This window comes from Rattus norvegicus, chromosome 9 (genome assembly GCF_021556685.1).
Source record: "Rattus norvegicus strain SHRSP/BbbUtx chromosome 9, alternate assembly SHRSP_T2T, whole genome shotgun sequence".
NCBI lineage: Eukaryota > Metazoa > Chordata > Mammalia > Rodentia > Muridae > Rattus > Rattus norvegicus.
The window spans coordinates 121,597,981-121,622,168 of record NC_141542.1 but is presented as its reverse complement, the minus strand read 5'-3'; the positions used below and the strand labels follow the sequence as shown (position 1 = coordinate 121,622,168).

The 24,188-nt window shown below is 46.8% G+C and overlaps 1 protein-coding gene across 1 annotated transcript in view; it reads left to right on the top strand.

The window, feature by feature from the left end:
* Positions 1–2,430, top strand: part of Themis3 (thymocyte selection associated family member 3) — a 38,027-nt gene extending 35,597 nt beyond the window's left edge. The window contains 1 exon segment of the mRNA NM_001433349.1: positions 559–2,430. Coding sequence (NP_001420278.1) covers positions 559–1,580 — 1,022 coding nt within the window. The 3' untranslated portion in view covers positions 1,581–2,430.
* Positions 2,431–24,188: the final 21,758 nt, after the last annotated feature.

Sequence of the window (24,188 nt, the reverse complement as noted above, 5' to 3'; positions counted from 1 at the left end):
GGGTTCTGCTAATTGCACAAGGGAGGGTAACTGTTTTTCTGCGGCTGTCTCCCATATTCTGTCTAGAGATGCCTTTTGCAGTGAGTGCTTTCCAGCTCTGAAGAACGGTGTGGATTCTTGTTGTCAATCCTGTATTAAATTCTTCTCAAGTGTCCTATTCTGGGATGCACTTGATTCTTCCCAGAGCTAGATCTCCAAGTCCTAGCCAGAGACAAAGACAAGCAGAGCTTCCCTTGCTTCCTGGGGTGAGGACCATGGATTTGGGAGTAGAACCGTGAGCTACAGCACACTCAGCTGTTGGAGAAGGACCCCTAGTGTCCTTCATAAAGAAGGCAACTTCACCATTCCATTTAGGACCAGACACACAGCAGTGAAGGGCCTGAGCCATCTTGCCGCTGGATTCACCTTAGCATCCCCTGCAAACCTATTGGGTGGAAAGTTACAGGGTTGTAAAGTGTGGACGCATGAACAACCCCCATGATTCCATGCGCGGCGATTCCTTCCAAACTCACGCCTTTCTCAAAAGCCTTACGCTATCCTCCCTCTTGACTTTCCCAGGTGAGACCCAGGTTAGCATCCCCTCTGATCTGGACATCAGTGTAACTGAGATCACCGGCTTAGATCGTAAGCCCAGGACAACAATGAGGCAAATATTCAGCATGGAAGAAAACAAGTTCCCAGTGAGAATCAAAATAACTAGCGTGGTCCTGACGGAGAACGAGGTGTGCCCAAAGCCTCTGAAGTGTGGGCAGCTCTTAACCATCCTCAGGACAGAGAATGTGAGGAAATTCGTTGCCACTGAGATTTCCCAAGGAAAGAAAGGGAGGCGTTTTCTCATCCCGTACACCTATCAGGGCCTGGTACATAGGAGAGGTCGTTACTTTTATGCTGTCTCTGATGTCGCTGCTGCCATGCAACACGGACAGGTCTACTTCCAGGCCTCCAGGGACTACACCTCCTTCCTGGGGCCTTCCGCATCTTTCGAAGCCGACGAGTGCTTCCTGGCCCTGAAGAAGACTGTGGTGTTCGCCAAGTTTCACAGTGAGCTGCACAGGGTGAAAGTCCTCAAGTGCCTGAACATTGCCACCAAAGACCAGGTCAAACTGCCTTTGTTCGCAGTAGGAGAGTTCCTGGAGCTGTTCGATGGCGCTGGACCAGGGACCCTGCAGGAGCTATGCCAAGTCACAAAACTGCCGTGCCACGTCAGCGTAGCCAGCCCAGATCCCTCCGTGACTGAGGAGGAGGAGGACCCCCTGTACGGAACTGAGGAGCTGAGAATTGAAAATGTCGTCGTTGAACGATGCCTCATAGCCAAAGATGAACCGTCACTGGAGGACATGATCGCCTCAGGAGACATATACAGGGAGTGTCCAGAAGCCACATTTGCAATCCCGATTGAGAAGTCAAGCTTCGAGGTCTCAGTGGTAGAAGAGCCTTCCTGGATAGCTGATGTCGAGAAAGAGAAATGCACGCCTCTCCAGAGCATCCAGGAAGTCACCGAAAAGTCTCTGGCCTTCAGTAATTGCTTGGTTATCCCCCGTCCTCCGCCACTTGCTCCAAAGCCCAGAAGTCTGTTTTAAAAACAGAAAAACGTGACTGTCATCCCTTCCTTTGTTTACAGAATCATCAGCTGAATGTTTGGAGTTTTCCAGAGCTGAAAGGGAGCCCCCAGAGGTGGGAGCCCGGATCACAGGTGTCAACAAGACACTATTTCCATCACCCCTGAACATTTGCTATAAGATGTGTTATTGTTCTGTCACTGTGACAAAATGCTTGAGATAATCAACTCATGAGGAGAAAAGGTTCCTTTTGGGCTCAGAGACTTCAGTCCGTGATCACTTGGCCCCACTGCCTTTGGGCCTGTGGCATGGCGACTCATCGTGGTGGGGACATGCAGTGGATCAAAGCTGCCCACCTCACCATTGGCAGGAAGCAGAAAGGTTCCTATAGCTCTTTCTGTATGTCCCCAGGAAAATAACTCCCTTCACCAAGGCATCAACCTTTAATGGTTCCATGATCTCCCAAAAGCACTGTGCACTAGAGACCAAGCTTTTGGGGGACTCCTATTAAAACCATCTGTACTGGTTGTAGTTTTGTGTGTCCACTTGACACAAGCTGGAGTTATCACAGAGAAAGGAGCCTCCCTTGAGGAAATGTCTCCATGAGATCCAGCTGTAAGGCATTTTCTCAATTAGTGATCAAGGGGGAGGACCCAGCCCATTGTGGGTGGTGCTGTCCCTGTGCTGGTGGTCCCGGGTTCTATAAGAAAGCAAGCTGAGCAAGCCAGGGGAAGCAAGCCAGTAAGTAACATCCCTCCATGGCCTCTGCATCATCTCCTGCTTCCTGACCTGCTTGAGTTCCAGTCCTGACTTCCTTGGGTGGTGAACAGCCATGTGGAAGTGTAAGCTGAATAAACCCTTTCCTCCCCAACTTGCTTCTTGGTCGTGATGTTTGTGCAGGAATAGAAACACTGACTAAGACACCATCACAGCTGCCTAGGAGACAGACTTTTTCATCCATGTGGATGGGAAGCAAGGCTCGGGTACTGTGCACGGCCACAGCGCTCTTCCTTCAGTTAAAGTGAGAGTCTATTTATTCGGCAGGAACGTGTGCTCGCCATCAGGCGTGGTTATCCTACGGCCCCAGGTTTGGAGCCACCTGCTCCCATTGCCTCCGCTGTAAGAGTGCCTGGCGTGTGGTACACGCTCAGGTAAATCTCCTGGATGAATAACCAAAAGCGCTCTTTGATCTGTTAGTTGCTACGCTGTACTGTGTCCCCCTCCTCGCCCCTCTGTGAGGAAGGTGCCCTCACCCGCCCCCAGTTGCTCAAAACCTTCCCTTGCCCAACCAACTCATCAATTGGTCACCATGTCCAACCAATTTCCACAGTTCCTCTCAATCTCTCGCCTTTGCCCAGCTCCATCTCAGACCCATCTTTTTCATTGTTAGTCTATCGAGTCCCACCACTTTCCTGACCGTTCTCCTTTCTTAGCAAAGAGATACCTGTCTCTGTTGTCTTAGGATTAAGTCCAGTCATCTAGAACAATTTCTAGGTCTGTCCATCCACTGTCCTGTAGCCTGCACCTTCGCCTCTGACCCCTACCCTAACTTGTTTCTCTGTCACTCTGAGTTCCATCCATACCAGACAAGTTCTGGATTTCCTTGGCATGACTTTGAACCCACGGTCACACCACAGGCTTGTCTTCTCTTTCTCCTTTTTTTTTTTTAATTTTCTCTTTTTTTGAATATTTATTTATTATGTATACATCATACAGCTTTCTGCCTACATGTAGGCCTGCAGGCCAGAAGAGGGCATCGGATCTCAATACAGATGGTTGTGAGCCACCATGTGGTTGCTGGGAATTGAACTCAGGACCTCTGGAAGAGCAGGCAGTGCTCTTAACCGCTGAGCCATCTCTCCAGCCCCTCTTTCTCCTTTCTTAAGCATCGTAACTTCTGCCCATTCTCCAACACTCACTGTACACTGCATCTCTCCAACCGACTTCTCTGAGCTTCAAGTCCAGCTTAGTCTCTGCTTTGCCTGCTTCAGAATCAGAGCCCGGTCGATAAGAATGGACAGTGCTGGCAGCTTGAGAGATGGCTCAGCAGTTAAGAGCACTGGCTGCTCTCCCAAAGGACCTGGGTTCAATTCCCCGGCACCCACGTGGCCGCTTGCAACTGTCTATAAGTCCAGTACCGGGGTATCTGACACACTCACACGCACACACATACATGCAGGCAGAACACCAATATGTGTAAGTAAAATCAATAAATCATTTTGATAGATGATGATTACACCCTCCACAGTGACAGCAATCCCTCTGGGACTTTGTGTCCACCCTGCCAACTGGATAACCCTGAGTCCCATTGTCTCATCATTGCAGAACTGAAGGAGACAGTCTGTAAGAGCACAGCACAAGGCCTGTTGTATATGTGGCCAGTCACAAGACAGGTGCTCTGTGGTGGTTGAAATGAGAAACGTCCTCCACAGTTTCAGGTAGTTTGTATAGCACTGTTTGGAGACATCATGGAACCTTTAGGAAGCATCAGAGGAAGCAGGTCACTGAGTGCACACTTTGGGAATGTAGAGCCCCGTCCTGTTTCCCGTTTGCCTCCTGTGTTTCCTACTTGCAGTATAAGATGCAGCCACTCCGGTCATCATGCCTACAGGTAAAAGGTGTGATATCTCAGCTCCCTGCTCCTGCCGACCCTCACTGACAAGCTTTCCTGCTGTAACAGACTCATAGTCCTCTGGGAGCGTAAACCGAAATAAACTCTTTCTTTCACAGATTGCTTTTGGTCGTGGCCTCTTATCACTACAGAAAAGTAATGAATACTCACTCCCAGCTTAGTCAGTAGCGCAAAGGCCTTCACTGAAGTATCTTAATGGCAGTACGATGAGAGTCAGGAGCTTGGGTAGGGTGGACCTGGGAGTGTGGAGCCAGGGCCCAACTCTATTTTGGACCCTGCTTCAGAGTTGTGACAACCAAAGAGCAAGAACCCCTCTCTGACTTCTCAAATACCTGAGCCTGTGGAGGACTTCATTTCTCATTCCAACCACCATGGAGAAGCAGTGGGGACACAGTCATTGAGCACCTGCCTAGTGACTGCCCACATATATCACAGGCCTTGTGCTGCGCTCTTACAGACTGTCTCCTTCAGTTCTGCAACAACGAGTGAATGGGAGAGAGGGTTATCCAGTTGGCACAGCCAGTCACTATGTCTAGTGCTATGTGTGATTGCTGGAGGTTCCCGTTGGCAGAAAGGGAAACAGAAAACCCCGTTTGCCAGTCTGGCAAGAGGTGTGAGAACAGAGTAAGAATCTGGAAGGTCTTTGGAGACAAGTGGCCCTGGGATATAGAAGAGAGAGAAACAGTCTCATTGGCAGATCCTGCTGTGGGCCACAGGGCCCAACTCTAGGAAGCCACTTGGACTAGGGTCAGCAAGCTACAGCAGGTGAGCCAAGGCAGTCATATTCCTATGACCCGGGAGGTACCATTGGTCATTGTGATTTTAAATGGTTGGAAGATATTCCAAGAAAGAAAGATACACTGTGGCATGAAAGTTATTTTAAAAGTTCTCATTTTAATAGACACCCATAGAATTTGTGTTTATAGCAGGGCGTAACCATTTATTTGTCTATGTCTGTTCTATGGCTGCCTCTGCCCTATAATGTAGAGAGGAACACTCGTGAGGGAGGCTTAGTCCACCAAACCTAAAATTTATTATGTGGCCCTTTTAAAGGAAAAACTTGCCAACTCGGGTTTGGACCTACTTCAGAGCTGTGCCAACCAGAGAACAAGAACCCCTCTATGACTAGGAAATCTGAGGAGTTTAATTTGCCTCTCCCTCGGTCAGGCACGCTCTTGAAATCCCTATCGCAGAGTCACAGGTTCTTAGAGTAAGAAATTAATTGCATATTTAGGTAGCAGTGGGTGCAGGCGTGAGCCAGGCAGGGCGCAGACAGCTCTTGCTACAGGGGAGCGTCTCCAAGTATGCTCATCTTGAGTAGGCATCAGTGGTGGTGTCAGAGGAGGTAGCTTCGTGTGAACACTCATGGGAAGGAGCGATCGTGGAAACTAGCTTGTCTATAATGAGATTGTCCTGTTACGAACATCTTCTCTAGAGAGGGGACAGTCGTGCCAGGCCCCGTGTAGTGAGTGCACTGTACTGTCACTCCCAGAGAGACCAGGATGAGCTTCAGAGACTGTGCTGGAAGCTGACTCATAGAAGCAAGCTCCGTGCATGCAAGTAAGGGTGTCAGAAAGACAAGCCGTGGGTCTAGACCCAGGGTCTGGGAACCTGGCTGCTCACTGAGCTGCCTGGCTCAAACCTCTAATGTCTAAAATTTTCACAGAGAGAGCATGAAGAGGAAAGCAGGATTTTGCCAACATAAGGAATGCAGGGCTGGGATACCTAAATTTCTGCCTGAAACTGCAGATATTGCTGCCTCTCTCGATGTAAATGAGGACTTGGAAGAGAATGGGGGAGGTCGCCTTCCAGCAACGGAACTAGAAGCAAACGTGGTCTCCTGTCCCTTGTCCCTCGCACATCATGTTCATGCAGCTCTTTCATTTATGAGATTTACTTGAATGACTTACAGGTTATGGTCCGGCTAATCTAGCAATGGCACCTACATATAGAAGGTCCAAGAACCCAGTGGTTGCTCAGTCCACAAGGCTGGGTGTCCCAACTGGCCTTAGTATCTAAGGCCAGTGAAGGAATGGGTTTGCTAACAAGGAGACAGCAAGCGGGCAAAGAGCAAAGCTTTCTTCTTGTATGTCCTTCTATAGCAGCAGTTCTCACCCTTTCAAAGGGCCGTATTTCAGACACCCTGCATCGAACCACAGTTACGAAGCAACAAAAAGTAACTGAAGAAACTGTATGAAAGGGTCACAGTGTTAGGAAGGTTGAGAGCCACTGCTATATAGGGTTCGAGCAGAAGGTGTGGCCAGATTGAAAGTGGGTTTTACTGGTTAAAAGATCTAGATTAAAGGTGTGTCTTCCTACCTCAAAGATCTGGATTAGAAGTAGATCTTCCCACCTCAATGTATTAAAAATTCCTCACAGCTGTGCCCACCATTCTTGGGTTTTAGGTCCAGGTATAGTCAAGGTGACACCCAAGAATAGCCATCACACACACACACACACACACACACACACACACACACACACACACACTTTTAAAATGAAGGGCTATAATTTCAGTCGCCATTTTTTTAATATCAAAGGAAATCTTGGACCATTTTCTTGGAGAACACGAATATCAAAGTAAGACATTGATAATGGATTAGGGAGGTAGCTGATGCCCCAGACATGAGATGGCAAGAATAACATTGCGTCCGATGTTCTGGCAAAACCCCCATGTGCCAAACGGGTGCAAAAGCAATGCCTCTAATCCCAGCACTTGGGAGCCTGAGGCAGGGGCATCTCAGGCTTAAGGACAGTCTGGGTTACACAGTGAAACTGTTTTCAAACAAAACAAAATGAGATAAAAAAAATCCTGTGGTTTTAAAGTTCTGGAAAGTGGCTGTCTTAGTCAGGGTTTACATTCCTGCACAAACATCACGAGGCAAGTCGGGGAGGAAAGGGTTTATTGAGCTTACACTTCCACATTGCTGTTCATCACCAAAGGAAGTCAGGACAGGAACTCACACAGGACAGGAAACAGGAGCTGATGCAAAGACCATGGAGGGATGTTAGTCACTGGCTTGCTTCCCCTGGCTTGCTTCCCCTGGCTTGCTCATCTTGCTTTCTTCCTCCCCCCCCCCCCCCCAGCTGGGGACCGAGCCCAGGGCCTTGCGCTTCCTAGGCAAGCGCTCTACCACTGAGCTAAATCCCCAACCCTCATCTTGCTTTCTTATAGAACCCAAGACCATCAGCCCAAGGACTGCACCACCCACAATGGGTTGGGTCCTCCCACCTTGATCACTAATTGAGAAAATGCCTTATAGCTGGATCTCATGGAGGCATTTCCTTAAGGGAGGCTCCTTTCTCTGTGATAACTCCAGCTTGTGTCAAGTGGAAACACAAGACCAGCCAGTACAGTGATATATGAGAAGCCAAAGAAATATCCCATATTTGAAATCACAAGAGTCGGCCCTGGACCCGTTTTCTTCTCTGCATAGGCACTGGCCAGATGATTAAGAGGGAGTAGCTGGACGCCCTTTTGGGAGACCTTGAATACTACGGGACCATGCGTAGAAGTGGCACAAAATGACCTGATTTTTCACACCCTGACTGACTCCCTTCTGATACTGAGCTGGAAAGGTCGTTTTCTTCCACCTCAGTCGCGTGTTTCTGAGACAACTTTGTCTTTGAGACAGAGTCTCACCGTACTCCAGGCTGACCGGAGACGTGCTGTACTGCCCAGGTTGGTCTTGAACTGTCCATCCTCGAACCCTAGACTCCTGAGGGATGGGATGGTAGGCATGCCCAAGCATTCCTGGATCTTCCGGCTCACTGTTTTCAAAGTGGACTCTAACCCTGGACCTTGGTAACTCTTGAGCACAGGAGACCTTGTGCATCTGGGCGACTCTGTATCTGTCAGAACCTCACAGTCCTAGAGATCTGACAGGAGGTTTGGAAGACATTCTGTTCTTTCTGCTGTTCACAGCCCAGTTGTCTCCCGTCCCTCTGATTGATAAGAGCCGTATCACACAGAGGAGTCCAGTTCAATTGTGATTTGCAAGACGGTGCCAGAAGCTAGGGGCTCGCTTTAAACGCCCCATTACTTAGACTGGGAAATGTGCATCTGAGTTGTCTGGCTTTGCAAAAAAAAAAAAAAAAAAAAAAAAAGCACAGAAATACTTGCCTTTTTTTTCTAAATCAGTGCCTTTTTATGTGCTAAAAGTAAAGCACACTGAAAACATCTGCTAAAACAAAATGTATCCTAAAAAAAAAATGAAAAAAATGAAAAGCCGCGTGCCAAATTTGGGGAAATATTACTAACAGTTATGACAAGCCAATGATAGCAGTGAGGTTATTAAATAGAATGCCATCCAGGCAACTACAAAGAGTCATGGGGTGGGGGAAAATAGGGAGGTTAAGGGAAAATCAGAGGAGCTGTAAGAGAAATGGCCAATAAATATATCCAGCAGTGCTTAGCTTCGCTATGAAAGGTGGGAGTGAAAGCATTAGAAAATGAATCTTTCGTCCATTGTAATGTAAAAAAATTTAGAGTTTTGCCAGGATTTTCTCAGGATGAGTCTCTAATTGGTCCGTATCAGGTAAGGAAGAGGTAAGATGTCCGTGCTTCCTGGCCTCAGAACAGGGTTGGGGGTTAGAAAGATGTGTGAGCAGTGCACAGCTTTAATCCCAGCATCTGAGAGGCAGAGGCAGGAGGATCTCTATGAGTTAGAAGTCAGCCTGGTCCACAGAGTGAGTTCTAGGACAGCCAGGGATACAGAGGGAGACCCTGTCTCAGGCAAAAACAAACAAAAAACCCAGAAGATGAAGACTGCAAAAGGTCAGTTATCTTTGAGCAAACATCCTCACAGCTAAAGAGTATTTTTATGTTTCTTTTTTTAAAAAAAGACTTTTTAAAATTAACCACACATGAGCAGAGAAAGTGGACTTTGGAACATGTGGTCTTAAATGGAAGGTCTTCATCCAACCCTTCCCCTCACGGCTCAGGCATCTCTCTGCTGGGAAGAGGAAGCGGAAAGATTGTACGAGCCCATCATGAAGGGTGTCTCTAAGGGAACGTGTCTTCCAGGTAACAGAGGACTGATGAACATCTGAACTCCAGAGCCTGTAGCTCTGTGGATCCGCACAGGCTCAGATCAAATGGAGACATGGGGTCCCAACCAGCCCTAACCAAGAAGCTATGGGCACCTGCTCCCCACTGGCAAAGGGAAACATCCCTTCTCTTCTCTCAGGGCATTTGACCAATCACACTTCAGGACCTCATGCCCAGGAGTAATTGACTAATACAAATCAAACTCTATGGTGTTGATTGGTTGTGAGGGGAGGTGGACATTTTGGTTTGGGGGTCATTTCTTGTCTTGTTGGCCTTTTGTTTGTTTGTTTAGATTTTTGTTTTGTGGATTTTTCTTTCAAACAGAGAGAGAGAGAACATGGAGTTGGGTGAATAGTGAGTGGGGGGTGCCCTAAGTACTTCTCTGTCGTGGTGAAGAACACCATAGCCAAGAACACCATAACCAAGGCAACGCCCAGAAGAAAGAGTTTATTTGCAGCTTGCTTACAATTTTAGAGGATGCTGATCATGGTGGGCAGTGGGCAGGGAGGCATAGCACTGGATCAGGAGCTGGGAGCTTACATCTGACCCATAAGCATGAAGAGAAGGAAAACTAACTGGGATTAGTGCAAGTGTGAGGATCCCTTCCCCGCCGGGACACGCCTCCTCCAAGGCCACACCTCCTAATCCTTTCCAAATGGTTCCATTAACTGAGACCAAACTCTCAAATACATGATGAGCCTGAGGGTGCTGTGCCCATCCAAAACACCACAGGGAGGATCTGAGAGGAGTTCGGGGAAAGAAAAACATGATCAAAATATATTTTTTAAAAAAGGTGTATTCATGTGAGCATGAGTTTATGTACCCCATGTGTGTGCAGTTACCCAAAGAGCCCAGAAGAGGGCATCAGATTCCCTAGAACCACAGTTTCAGGTAGTTCTGTGCTCTCTCTCGGGATCAGGACAGCAAACTTGGGTCATCAGAAAGAGAAGCAAGTGCTCTGAACTGCCGAGCCATCTCTCTGACCCGGCTTTGCGTTTCTTAAGTGAAATAATTTGTTTAGCACAGGCTCCCCACCTCCCCTTCTATTTCGGAGTTCCTCGGTCATTTATTCCACAAAGCAAAACCCTTCCAGCAGTTTAGTTTCTGAAATTTTAAAGTAAGCCGTGTTTCAGTTTGTTTCTTCACTTGTTTTTTTTTTAAATCACTTATTTTACTTGTTTTTACTTAATATTTCCAAACTAATAATAACAAGTGCCGTAGTCTCGACTGCCACAGCAGACACAGCTGCTTCCTGCCGAACTGTGGGCAGCAGGCACAGCGCCACTCGCAGCCACAACCGCAACCACAACCACAACCATATCCTGTGTGTTCGTCTCTGGCTCTGGCTGAGGACGGAGTCACGGGTTCACACTTGAGCAGTTTCTCTCTCCTCCTCCTCGCTCCTCTGACACCTCCCACCTCCTCTGACACCTCCCATCTCCTCTGACACCTCCCATCTCCTCCCCGCCACTCTTCGCGAAGTCACTGAAGAGTTCCTGCAAATCATGCTGTGTTCTAAACCTGTCTGACCCTTTCCTTGTGATCCGAGTTAGGTCAAACATTTCCAGCCAGAACATCGTATGGGGAACTCGTGAATCTCTCTCGCCACTTCACAGCATGAACAGGGTGTAGTCAGTGTTTCAAACGGAGGATCAAACCAAGCAATACAGGGCTTCTCCACAGCTTCCCCCACGATACTTCCTCCACAGTGGAAGCCCTGCTTCCCCAGGCATAAATATACAATGGACTTCCCAGGCATCTTGACTTATGAACAGATATAACCAGCCACGGACTGAGAACAGTGGGGAGAAATTACTTCTACCCAAACCCAGGTTTCCTATAGAGAGTGAAAAATGTTCAATCCCGTCTGTACTGTCATTATTCCTTAAACCGCACAGTATGAAAATTATACGGACTTCATGTTACACGTGCGCTGTAGGTAACCTGGATATGACGTGGTGGATGGGAAAACGCACGTAGGTTCTGTTCAAGTGCTGCATCATTTTATGTAAGGGACTTGAGTATCCAATGATTTTAGGTACTCATGGTGTTCCTGAAACCAATCCCTCATCATACTTAGAGATGACTCTCTGGGCAGGCTAATCACCTGGGCATTAAGGTATGGACACATCTGTGGGGCATTTTCTTGATTGACGGTAGATGTGGGTGGGCCCAACCCACCCCGGGCAGGTAGTCCTGGGTTGGTTAGAGAGCAAGCTTAGGAAACCCCCCTAGGGAGCAAGTCAGCGAGCAGCTTCCTTCTGCGGCTCCTGTCTCTGCCTCTGCTCCTGCCCTGACTCTCCTCAGTGATGGATGGGACTGGATCGGGTGACCCAAAGAGACCCTTTCCTCCCCCGCCCTGTTCTTGGTTGTGCTGTTTGACACAGCAGTGGGAAGCAAAGTAGGACAGACTGCCACTCACACAGTAGGACAGATTGCCACTCACACGTTCTAAACTATAGTCCAGGCACATGTTCTAGGAAGAGTCATTTAAAAAGAACTTATCCAACACCAAGGTTAAGATTTCCTCAACTTTTTTTTAAATTTTTATTGCATTTTTTATTTACATTTTAAATGTTATCCCATTTCCTGGTTTCCCCTTCAAATCCCGATATCCCATCCTGCCTCCCTCTGCTTCTATGAGGGTGCTCCCTCCCTCACCTCCCAACCCTGACATTCCCCTACACTGAGTCATTGAGCCTTGGCAGGACCAAGAGCCTCTCTCCCCACTGATACCTAACAAGGCCAACCTCTGCTACATATGCAGCTGGAGCCATAAGTCCATCCCTGTGTTCTCTTGGGATGGTGGTTTCATCCCTGGGAGTCCTGGCAGGGGGTGGGGGCAGGTGGGGGGGGTAGAGTCTTGTTGGTTGATATTGTTGTTCTTCTTATGTGGTTGCAAACCCCTTCAGCTCCTTCAGTCCTTTCTCTAACTCCCCCATTGGGGATCCCCTTTTCAGTTCAATGGTTGGCTGTGAGCATCCGCCTCTGTATTTGTCATGCTCTGGCAGAGCCTCTCAGGAGACAGCTATATCAGGCTCCTGTCAGCATGCACTTCTTGGCAACCATAATATTGTCTGGGTTTGGTGTCTGTATATGGGGTGGATCCCCAGGTGGGGCAGTCTCTGCTCCACACTTTGTCTCTGTATTTCCTCCTGAGAGTATTTTTGTTCCCCTTCTAAGAAGGACTGAAGCATCCACACTTTGATCTTCCTTCTTCTTGAGCTTCATGTGGTTTGTGAATCTCTTCAACTTTTTAGTTTTGTCCTTAAAATATGTTCCACTGATAGTGTCCCAGCCAAGCTTAAAGACCTGTCTTTAAGTCTTTGTTGTTGTTGTTGATGTTGTTGTTGCTGCTGCTGCTGCTGCTGCTGCTGCTGTTGCCGTTGCTCATTTTCTATTGGCTCAGGACATTGGGGATAATGTTAAAGACCTGTGAATGATTAGCATATGCCATTTTGTTAAAGCACATGTAGAAATGCTAGGTGATTCTATTTCCAGGCCAACTAAGTAAGACAGAGTGGTAGAAAACACTAGGAAGTGCACAGAATGGAGGCTCTTCAGCTGGTTCTCAGAAGAGAAGTGGTGACTGAGTGGTCACACAGGAGGAAGCCACAACCTGAGGTGTGTGTCTGGGAATCACATGATAGAAAGAAAGTAGCCCTGCTCCTCCTCCAGGAACAGGCTGAGGTCCTGGGCAGCAGGTGCAAAAGAGAATGGGCTGGGACAAGAGAGACTGCAGGCTGCAGTGAGATGCAAATCTTTCCCTTGTTTGCAGAAGCCCCAGAGGCTCTATGCCTCTCCTGGGGACCCTGGACTGCTCCCGAGAGACAGACCCCTGTGTAGGATCTACCTCAGATTCCTCGCTGCCTGTGCCCCATGTTCCAGAAGATAAAGCACACACTGTCCATGGTAGGATCCACTGGGAAGAGAGGCATTGCTCTAGTTCTAGACGACTGTTGACCATTGTCAGATTTATTGTCCCTTTTCTTCATGCCACTGTTAGTCTGCAATGTCTGTCTCCTCCATGTGACAAAGTTTTCCATGGAGAAGTCCCTCACCTGCAACTGGGAGCTTTTGCCAGGGTCTAAGCCTGACAACCTAGGGTCCTACCTGACGGAAGGAGAAAACAGACTCCAGCAAGCTGTCCTCTGACCTCCACACTGTCTGAGGCATTCACACACCTGTTCATCTCCACTAAATATAAAGGCAAAAGAAATTTTAAGGAATGTTTTGAATGGGTCAAGTGGATAGGTAAACTGGAGGCTAACGTTATTTAAGATGGTGAAAAGACAGTCTATTCACACTTAACAGTGAAAAGTGTGTCTCCTGCATAAAGAGATGGGCGACCAATAGTTCACAGCTTTAAATGGGGAATTGCAATACCAGGGGGTGTCAGTCTCTTATGCTATAGACTAATAAAAGGGACGAAAAAATCATCATATAAAAGAGGCAAACTGAGATGCCAGCCAGGGAAAACAATGAACCACCACCTCTCAGGATAAACAAGTGGAATGTCAGGCCACAAGTGTGGAGTGGCAGGTGACAGGTGTGGAGTGGCAGGTGACAGGTGTGGAGTGACAGGGGTGGAGTGACAAGTGTGGAGTGACAGGTGTGGAGTGGCAGGTGACAGGTGTGGAGTGGCAGGTGACAGGTGTGGAGTGACAGGGGTGGAGTGACAGGTGTGGAGTGACAGGTGTGGAGTGGCAGGTGACAGGTGTGGAGTGACAGGTGTGGAGTGACAGGTGTGGAGTGACAGGTGTGGAGTGACAGGTGTGGAGTGACAGGTGTGGAGTGGCAGGTGTAAAGTGGCAGGTAACCGATGTAGGATGAACAGGAAGTAAGCTTTACTCACAGGAAGGAGAGTCTACTGCACAAAAGAGGTAAAAGTTCCCCAGATTAAGAGTAGACATAAAAAGAGTGCCATGACCTCTTCTTTAATTATGATTGTTAATTACATGAACATGCAGTCCATGTGGAAGAGCCGGCCCAGCCAGCCAGAGCCGAGGAGTGGGAAAAGACAGGCCAGTGGCACCTCGAGAGGTGTGCCCTTAGTTCTTGTGACTCTGGAAGTACAGTAAGCCCACAGGAGGCACAACTAAAATTTGACCCAACCAAGTAACTCAGCCTCTGACTGGAACGTGTTCTGCCCGGGGCACCAAACTCTAGGGCTCTCTTATTACATGAAGGGACTACAGTGCAGTGTGGAAGTAAATAGTCATTACAGACTGGCCTCGGAGCACTCAGTGAACATTTGTCTCTCAAGCCAAGGGGGAGGGGGAGATTAACTTCCAGACTTCGAGAGTGAGTTAGTCTGACCTCTGAAGACTGCTGTGCCAAGGCAGAGGATCCCATCCACTCCTGTCCCTAGCTCACTAAGACCCAGGTACATTGTGGAGCAACCCAAATGCTGTCTGGCATTGTGTTTAGCACGTGAAATGCTGCCCTATAAGCCCTTTTATTGTCATTTGAATGTTTTAATTTTTTGAAAATTCTATACATGTGTACTGTGTTTATGTCATTTCAACCCCCAGCTCCCTCCAATTTCTCCTATTCCCCCCCTCTCAAATTCATGACCTCCTCATCTTTTATTCCAGTTATTATTGTTACATACATATATGCATACAGTATATGCTTATGTTACAAATATGCATTCATACATGTATATGCTTGTTACATGTATGCATGTACATGCATGTTACATATGTGCATGTATGTATACATATGTTATGTGTGTGCACGCATGTGTGTATATGCATGTTACATGTGTGTGCATGTGTGTATACACGTTACTTGTATGCATGCATGTGTATATGCATGTTGCATATGTGTGTATGTGCATATACATGTGTTTGTGTGCGCATGCATATGTGTATATGTTACATGTGTGCACACGTATGTTGTATATGCATATTACATATATGCATGCATGTGTGTGCCTGTTATATATGCATGCATAAATATGTGTGCATATTACACATATGCATACATATATGTTTGTTACATACATGCATTTATACATGTATACAACAACCTGTTGCCATGTGTCCATTCATATGTTTAGAACTGACCACTTGGTATTGAAACCTATCAGGGCTCTCATCCATGGAAAAAAACTAATTCTCCCTGTCTTAGTCTTCAATGATTGCCTGTAACTCTCCACCAAGGGGTGGGTCACTGGGGTTGGCCCTTTGAAGGACACACTCCTTCACTCCATGCCCTGTTCCCTGCTCCTGGTCCTCTGTGGTATGAGCAGCTCCACAAACACTCCTGTCACCATGAACATGATAGACATGGACCCACGAGCCAAAGGGAATCTTTTCTGCCTTAAAGTGTTTCATGCTAAGTTTGGTCACAGCAATGAAAAGCTAGCACATTCTGACTTCTGAGTAAGGTAGAAAGTTACCTCTTAGTCCTCACCCCACCCCACCCCCACCTCCACAGCTCAGGGCTGGTGAGGGGACAAATGGCCGAGGACGTGCTGCTTGGTGGTAGATGACAACCGTGTTGGTCTCCAGTCACATCCTTTGCCTGCGGTTGCACACGTCACCCTCAGTGCACACATTGTCTATTTACAGCTCTAAGGTGGCAGCACAGAAGTCCCCTGGCTCCTGCAGCCCATACCCGTGGTCCTAGCAGGTATCCTGATCACTCTGAGAGGACTCACTGCCCCTTCTGGCCACTCTCCCTAAAGCTGAAATCTGTTTGCACCTCATTATGGGGCAGGGAGCAATCTCACAAAGCAATTTTCTACTAATCATCTGCCATTTCCTGTGACAGTTCTGACACTCTGGGATCACAGTTTGATGCTAAGGAAATTGAAAAGCTCTAGAAAGATGTCTGGGATGTTCTTATCCTCTCTTCGGGTTTTCACCTGCAGCTTCGGGCATGTGCACTTGAAGTTGTGCAGCTGCCGGCAGGTTCAGAACATACTAATTATCAATCAGTTTCTCTCCGTCCCAGCCAAAGGACAGGATGCTCTGCACATCTGTGTTTGGCATTTGTATTCAGCAAAGGCACCCGTGTGTAGATCGGGAGAAGGTAATCTAACAAGCAGTTGAAGACTTATAGTCTAACACACACACACACACACACACACACACACACACACACACCTAACACAGGAATAAATTCAACAAAATGTCTAAAGCAGCCTGAACAGAAACAGTGTAAAGCATGAAGCCTCTAAGGCTAATGGCTCATTCTTTAAGATCCTATGATCCCTTTGGCAAGCCTAATACACCTTCTGAGTGTGATGGTTTGTATATGCTTGGCCCAGAGAGTGGCACTATTAGAGGGAGTGGCCTTATTGAAGTAGGTGTGTCACTGTGGGTGTGGACTTTAAGACCCTCACCCTAGCTGCCTGGAATCGAGTCTTCCACTAGCCGACTTCAGTTGAATATATAGAACTCTCAGCTCCTCCTGCACCATGCCTGCCTGGACACTGCCTTGCTCCCACCTTGATAATAATGGACTGAACCTCTGAACCTGAAGTCAGCCCCAAATACATGTTGTCCTTTATAAGACTTGCATTGGTCATGGTGTCTGTTCACAGCAGTAACACCCTAAGACACAGAGAAAATGTTCAAAATAATGATTTCCAGTTTAAAACAAAAGAAAGTTAAAAAAAACTACTTGTTTAAGCAAAGGGAGAAAGAGACACAAATAACGTCACTGAAACTACATTTTTTTTTTTTTTCGGAGCTGGGGACCGAACCCAGGGCCTTGCGCTTGCTAGGCAAGCGCTCTACCACTGAGCTAAATCCCCAACCCCTTGAAACTACATTTAAAGTTGCATTCCTCACAGCCAAAGTCACTCACAGGATTCTTGAAAAGTTTAAAGAAAGCCGCGTTAATGAGAACAGTAAAGCTATCTGGAAAATCTCTTCCTCAAAGGATGCTGCGGAGGATACAGACCATGAGAGGGAGAGAGGATAGAATGGGCCCCTGCTACTGTGCCCTACATTTGGATGCAGCCATTAGGAGAGGAGGAGCAGCGCTTCCAGACCCAGATGTGTCACCAGTACGAAGGAGCATTGTCCGGTCGCATCTGAACACATTCTGCCCTGAACCAGCCGGCGGAAGCAGACATCTTTGCTCAGGTAATCAGGTAACTGCTGCAACGTGAGACAAGAAACGCACCCGGGGGGGCTAGGGATTTAGCTCAGTGGTAGAGCGCTTACCTAGGAAGCACAAGGCCCTGGGTTCGGTCCCCAGCTCCGAAAAAAAGAACCAAAAAAAAAAAAAAAAAAAAAAAAAAAAAAAGAAACGCACCCGGAAATGCCCGGCCTGGCTGTGTCTCCACTAAAGGGCTCCGTCATGCAGTTTCCTCCGGTGTCATTATGGAGTGGTCAAGGTCAGCATTCCAACTCAGCGAGAACTCCTAGGACATTACTGTACCGGGGGAATACAGTAGAATCACTCCTCAGAATCCACCAGGTCCTTGGTCCAGGATCCCTAGCCCGAACCCAAGGCCTTGATGCTCAACTGCCGCATACAAAATGGCGTTGTATTTGCAGGTAAACATTACCCAATCCTCCCAGTCACGGCTTGTTCCTAATGCACTGTGAATGCAATGGAGACGGTGTTAGACTGTATTGCTCAGGCAATAGTGGCAAGGGGCAAAAAACCCAGGCATGTTCAGTTACGTGCAATTTTTTCTATATCTTTTTATGCGCCCCTGGCTGAATCCAGGAGTACTGAGCCCAAGAACCTGTGCTTCCCAGTATTGGGCACTGGAATAGGTGTTCCCTAGCAAAACAAAGGGAAAACACACAATTCTGTTATTTCTAGGAGGCTAATTAAAGGATCTTGGTAAGATTGACTTCAGAACCAGATTCAATGATCTCGAATGGAACAGAAACCTCATCATTTAAGATTTAAGTTTAAACTGTGTGTAATGGTGCGCGCGCACCTTTAATCCCAGCTCTCTGGAGGCAGAGGCAGGCATATCTGAGAGCTTGAACCCAGCCTGACATAGTGAATTCCAGGTTAGCCAGAGCTACATGAGACCCTGTCTGAAAGAAAGAACGAAAGAAAGAACAAAAGAAAGAAAGAGAGAGGGAGGGAGGGAAGGAAGGAAGGAAGGAAGGAAGGAAGGGGAAGGGAAGGGAAGGAAGGAAGGAAGGAAGGAAGGAAGGAAGGAAGGGGAAGGGAAGGGAAGGAAGGAAGGAAGGAAGGAAGGAAGGGGAAGGGAAGGGAAGGAAGGAAGGGGAAGGGAAGGGAAGGGAAGGAAGGAAGGGGAAGGGAAGGGAAGGGAAGGAAGGAAGGAAGGAAGGAAGGAAGGAAGGAAGAAAGAAAGAAGGAGAGGGGGGAGCTGTGGCTTACCGTGCAGACATGGCCAAGTCCAAGAACCACACCACACACAACCAGTCCCGCAAATGGCACAGAAATGGTATCAAGAAACCCTGGTCACAAAGATACGAATCTCTTAAGGGGGTCGACCCCAAGTTTCTGAGGAACATGTGCTTTGACAAGAAGCACAACAAGAAAGGCCTGAAGAAGATGCAGGCCAACAATGTCAAGGCCGTGAGTGCACGAGCAGAGGCCATCAAGGCCCTCAGGAAGCCTCAGGCCATCAAGCCCAAGATGCCAAAGGGCTCCAGCCGCAAACTCAGCCCTCTGGCTTTCATCGCTCACCCCAAGCTTGGGAAGAAGATTCAAAGCTACATGGCCAAGGGTCATAGGCTCTGCCAACCAAAGCCCAAGGTTCAAACCAAGGCAGAGGCCAAAGCGCTCCAGCTAAGGCCCAGGCCAAAAGGTGAAGGTCCCATAGAACAGGCTCCTGCCAGTGTGAAGACAGATGGACTGCTGTGACACACCCACCTACACGCTATCTGCAGATGACCAGTGTCCTATGCTGTTTTTACAAATAAACTTGAGACAAGAAAAAAAAAAAAGAAAGAGGGAAAGAAAAGGAAAAAGAAACTAACAAAAGGACTAAAGTTATTTATTATTGTCTTGATTAACAACCTACTGCTCTTTTGTATATTTATTTTATTGCATATGTCTGATTACCTGACATTTTTTTTCTTTTTTCCGGAGCTGGGGACCGAACCCAGGGCCTTGCGTTTGCTAGGCAAGCGCTCTACCACTGAGCTAAATCCTCAACCCCCAACCTGACATTTATATAACTAGTTTTAGTCGTTTCCCCCCTCATTCTCCTCTCTAACATTTTCTTCCTGTGTGGCCACTGAGTTTAGAGTTGCTTGCTTGAGTGCCGATGGGAGGGTGTTTGCTGGAGCAAGAGAAACATGGCAGCAGATACACCACTGAAGAAAATGGCAGACACACACACACACACACACACACACACACACCATGGCAATACTTAGTGCTGCTTTTACATTGTAAGACAAAGTAACGAATGCATTACAATTGGATGGAGTCTAAGAATTCATGTTAATGTCACAGCAGTGTGTGAAGAAATTCCCCCGGATAGCCCACTAAGCGTTAGTGAGCAGCTTGTAAAAGAACCTGGGTCACATGTAAGGAGGCTTGGCTACAGGCTTAGGGATAGTGGCAGGAAACAGAGGACTAGGAGAAAGACTTAGAATTTAAAAGTCTTGTAACATTTTAACCAAAAAAAGAAGAGGGAGGAGGAGGAGGAGGAAAAGAAGAGAAGGAAGGTATATGATGCGGAAAGAGAGGGAGTATCTTTAATGTCCAAGCACAGAATCTTCACCTCTCAAAAAAACTGACAAAAAGCCAGGCATGGCAGCACAGGCCTTTAATCCCAGCACTCCAGAGGCAGAGGCAGGCAGCTCTCTGAGTTGGAGGCTAGCCTAGTCTACAGAACAAGTTCCAGGACAGTCAGGACTACGCAGAAAAACCCTGTCTTGGAGAAGGAGAAAAAAGAAAAAAGAAAAAGAAGAAAGAAACAAAGAAACAAAGAAATTGACCAGAGATTACCCACAACTGAAGAATATAAAAATTCTAAATTAAAACTACCGCTCCCTCCCTCTGTGCCTGTCTCTGTGCCTCCCTCTGACCCCTGTCCTTTTCTCCCTCTCTATTATCTCTTTCCTTTCTCTAACCCTCTCTTTTTTATATAACTTTTAAGTATTTGTTTCATTAATTGAATAAATAAAACTGTATTTTGCACTCTTATATTATTTATTACAAATAAGGTTATTTATTACAACTAAAGATAATATATGCATAAGAAAGGAAATGAGGAAGAACAAAAAGAAGAGTGGACACCATCCGTGTGTAGAGTCTCAACTGCTGATGCAATTCCTGGAGAGCTTGGAGCCCCGCAGAGGCCAACCCCACAGAGCGCCGCCCCACAGAGCCCCACAGAGCCCCACAGATCCCTGCCCCACAGAGCCCCACAGAGCCCTGCAGAGCCTCACAGAGCCCCACCCCACAGAACATCACTAAGGAAAACTTGTCCTCTCCTTTTCTTTTTTGTAACAATTTGTTACTATGATGATGATGATGATGATGATGATGATGATGATGATGTGGAGGAAAGGCTATGTGCACATGAATGCAAGTACCCACACAGGTATCAGATCCCCCCTGGAGCTGAGGTTATAAGCATACCCTGATATGGATACTGGGACTCAGGACCTCAAGAAGAGCAATAAGTGCTCTTAACCATGCAGACCTTCCCTTCTCCTTTTCTTTTTTTTCTTTTCTTTTTTTTTTTTCTTTTTTCTTTTCTTTTTTTTTTTTTTTTTGGAGCTGGGGACCGAACCCAGGGCCTTGCGCTTCCTAAGCAAGGGCTCTACCACTGAGCTAAATCCCCAACCCCTCCCTTCTCCTTTTCAAAGGCTCTGTTGGCTCATTTTTCTATAGATGCACTAGCAGCCAAAAAGTTTGCTCCCTCTCATCTCTCTTATTCTAACATTTGCTGTGTGTTCCCGGAAGCCCCGAGATTCAGGTACAATCCCTTAGCAACCATCTTGTTTGGATTTCCTTTGTCCTTGGTCCTGAGCCAGATACATATTCTTTAAGTGGGCTGTACATTGACGTGTCCTGTGTTGCTTTTTCTTTTTCTTCTCTTTTACAGTGCTAGGGAGGGAACCCAAACTTCTTGCTTGCGCTCCACTCTACCACTGAGCTGCAGTCTAAGCCCAGACCTTGTGTGGTCTCAATCCAGTTCCCATTCAAATGCCCAGAAGAAGGTGTTTCTATCCAAAGCCTTAGACTGCCTCAAAACCTGGACAGAAAAATCATCTAAGGCATCAAACACATAAAAATCAGTCAAGAAGAACCATCTGGGGGCTGGGGATTTAGCTCAGTGGTAGAGCGCTTACCTAGGAAGCGCAAGGCCCTGGGTTCGGTCCCCAGCTCCGAAAAAAAAAAAAAAAAAAAAAAAACCAAAAAAAAAAAAAAAAAAAAAGAAGAACCATCTGATCTTTCTTAAATGTGTAACCAGCCTAGTAAGTAAATTATTTCTCTTCTGCTTGAGAAACCTCATTAGTTTATCTGAGGCTACACACTTGGTTTTTTTGGTTTTTTCTGTTTTTGTTTTTGTTTTTTTTGTTTTGTTTTGATTAAATAAATAAGCCCCAAGATCACATTTTCTCAGCCAGTTCGCAAATCTGCCGAGGGGGAGGGGGGATGTTGGGAAAGCTGCACCAAGGGAAAGTGGGGGAGGGGCAGTGGTGCCTTAATTAGGGTTCAGGCAGAGGTGTGATTGCTTGGTAGACATTGGTTTTGCTTTCCCAGCACATCGACTACTGTGGCCTGGATCCTCCTGGGTCTGGAGCCCGCTGCCCTCTGCCAATTGGCTAGGCCTTTGCAAGCTTCCATGTCAGGATTTCCGTTTGTGCTGCTGTGCACCGTTCTAGGATTTTGGTCTTTAAACTGCTCCACACAGATACGGTTTTGAGTTTTGTTTGTTTGTTTGTTTTTGTTTGTTTTTCTTCTTGCTTTTTTTTCTATATTTCAGAAGTTAAACCTGAGAAGTTTCTCTTGTTATATTTCCAAAACCTGTTTTGGATTGCCAAAAGCTTTGCTTACAGAACTTAGAAGCGAGGGACTTTTGTTTATAACTTACAACATATCCAGCAGAATCCCAGGGCACTGGCTCCTCCCTGGGGAGACCAAACTCCCTGTTAAAGGAGGTAGGATCAGCCTAGGCTGCTCACGTCTTCCTGGATTCCTGAGTGTCTGTAGATTACACATTGTCACTGAACAAGTTCCGTTTCGCCCTCTGCCCAGGGCGCCATTCAGTTGTGTGTGGAAGGGATTTATTCATAAAGCAAGGAACACGGACGTGGAGAGACCTAGGCGTTGAGGCTGGAGAGATGGCTCACTGGTTAGGAATAAAAACTGATCTTATTAAGGGCCTGGATTCAGTTCCCAGCACCTGTCCACATCCGGCAGCTCCCATCTGCCCTAAACTCCAGCTCCGGGAGGTTGGGAGGGATTGGACATCTCCGTGCCGTCACATACATACACAATTTAAAATGAAATAAATCTAGAAAGAAAGCAGTAACGTTAGCATAGCATGGGAGCAGGGTGCTGGGCCCCTGACATCAAAAGGTCATCCATCAGATATCTGCAAGGCTAGAATGAAGAGTCAGTGTTTTCGATAAAGACACTGGCCTGTAAGTTGCGGAACAGTAACCTAGGCAACCATTGTCAGGGGAACATTGTAACTGGTAGAGATGCTATCTGCAGCCGAACTGGTGGGAGACTGACAATATGTAGCTCAGCTTGTGTGACTTTTAGAAGTGGTGACTTTTAAAGGCAACAAAATTGTAGTGAATAAAAGCCAGCAGCCCGGGAGCTGGTTCAGGGTCGCACTGGGCCCACTTCCTGGGCCTGACACCCTGTAAATGCTGCGCACGCGCGTGGTTGCGCTGTGTTGTTTAGGGAATGAGGAAGAGAAAGATGTAAGTCAGGTTCAGAACAAAAGTGAGTTTTTTTTTTCTGTCAGAACTTAGCATTGCTTTAATTCCTCAGCGCGGAGTCTGCTGGTGGGAAGAACCAGCTGTACCTTTACTTACTTCTAATATATATGAAAATAATTTAGATAAGCTTAAATTGGCTTGGGCCAAGCATAATCTCCTCACTTGGTGGGGGTGGGGGGCGGGGGATGTTCTGAGGCAGGAGGAAGTTGAGTTCAAAGCAGCCTGGACTATGCAGAGAACTTTAGGTGAGTCTGAAATACCCAGAGCGTCCAGTTTTAGTCTGCAGTACTTCCATTAAAATGCACATCGAGAAGTAGAAAGATGGTTCAGTGGTTAGGAGCACTGGTTGCTCTTCCACAGGACTGGGATTCAATCCCAGCAAACGCAGTGGCTCATGACCACCTATAACGCCAGCCCAGAGCATCTAATGCCCTCTTCTGCCCTTCTTGGGCACTGTATGCACATGGTACACGGATATACAAGCAGGCAAACACCCATACACATTTAAGAATAAAACAAAGAAAAGCTATACATCAGATGTATATGGAAAAAACCTCTCATTGACTATTAATAACCCACCCATGAACAATCTATTATATAACACTGCAATTGTTTGCTGCTGTGAAAAATTTCTCCATACAAAATAACACATTTCGCTGGTGTAATACATACTTCTTGGCCTCCACAAGGCTGCGGATTCAATTTAAAAAAATAATAATAATACTGATAATACTGAAAAGGTAATACATAGTGGGGTTTGCTTGAAGGTTTTTAAACACATATTTTTTTAATATTTTAAACTCTAGTATGATGGTTCACACCTTTAACCCCAGCAACAGGGAAGCAGTGGCAGGCAATCTCCGAGAGTTCAAGACCAGCCTGGTCTACATAAGTTCCAGGCTAGCCAGGGCTACGTATTGAGGTCCTATCTCAAAAAAAAAAGTTTAAAATTCTACATAAAATATTATATTAATTTATAATTCAGAATGTCTTTGATTTGTAATGCATTCATTCTCATGAAACCCATCATAAATTGTCAGTATCTTGAGTTGAAATGAGAACAGCGTCCTACCTTATCA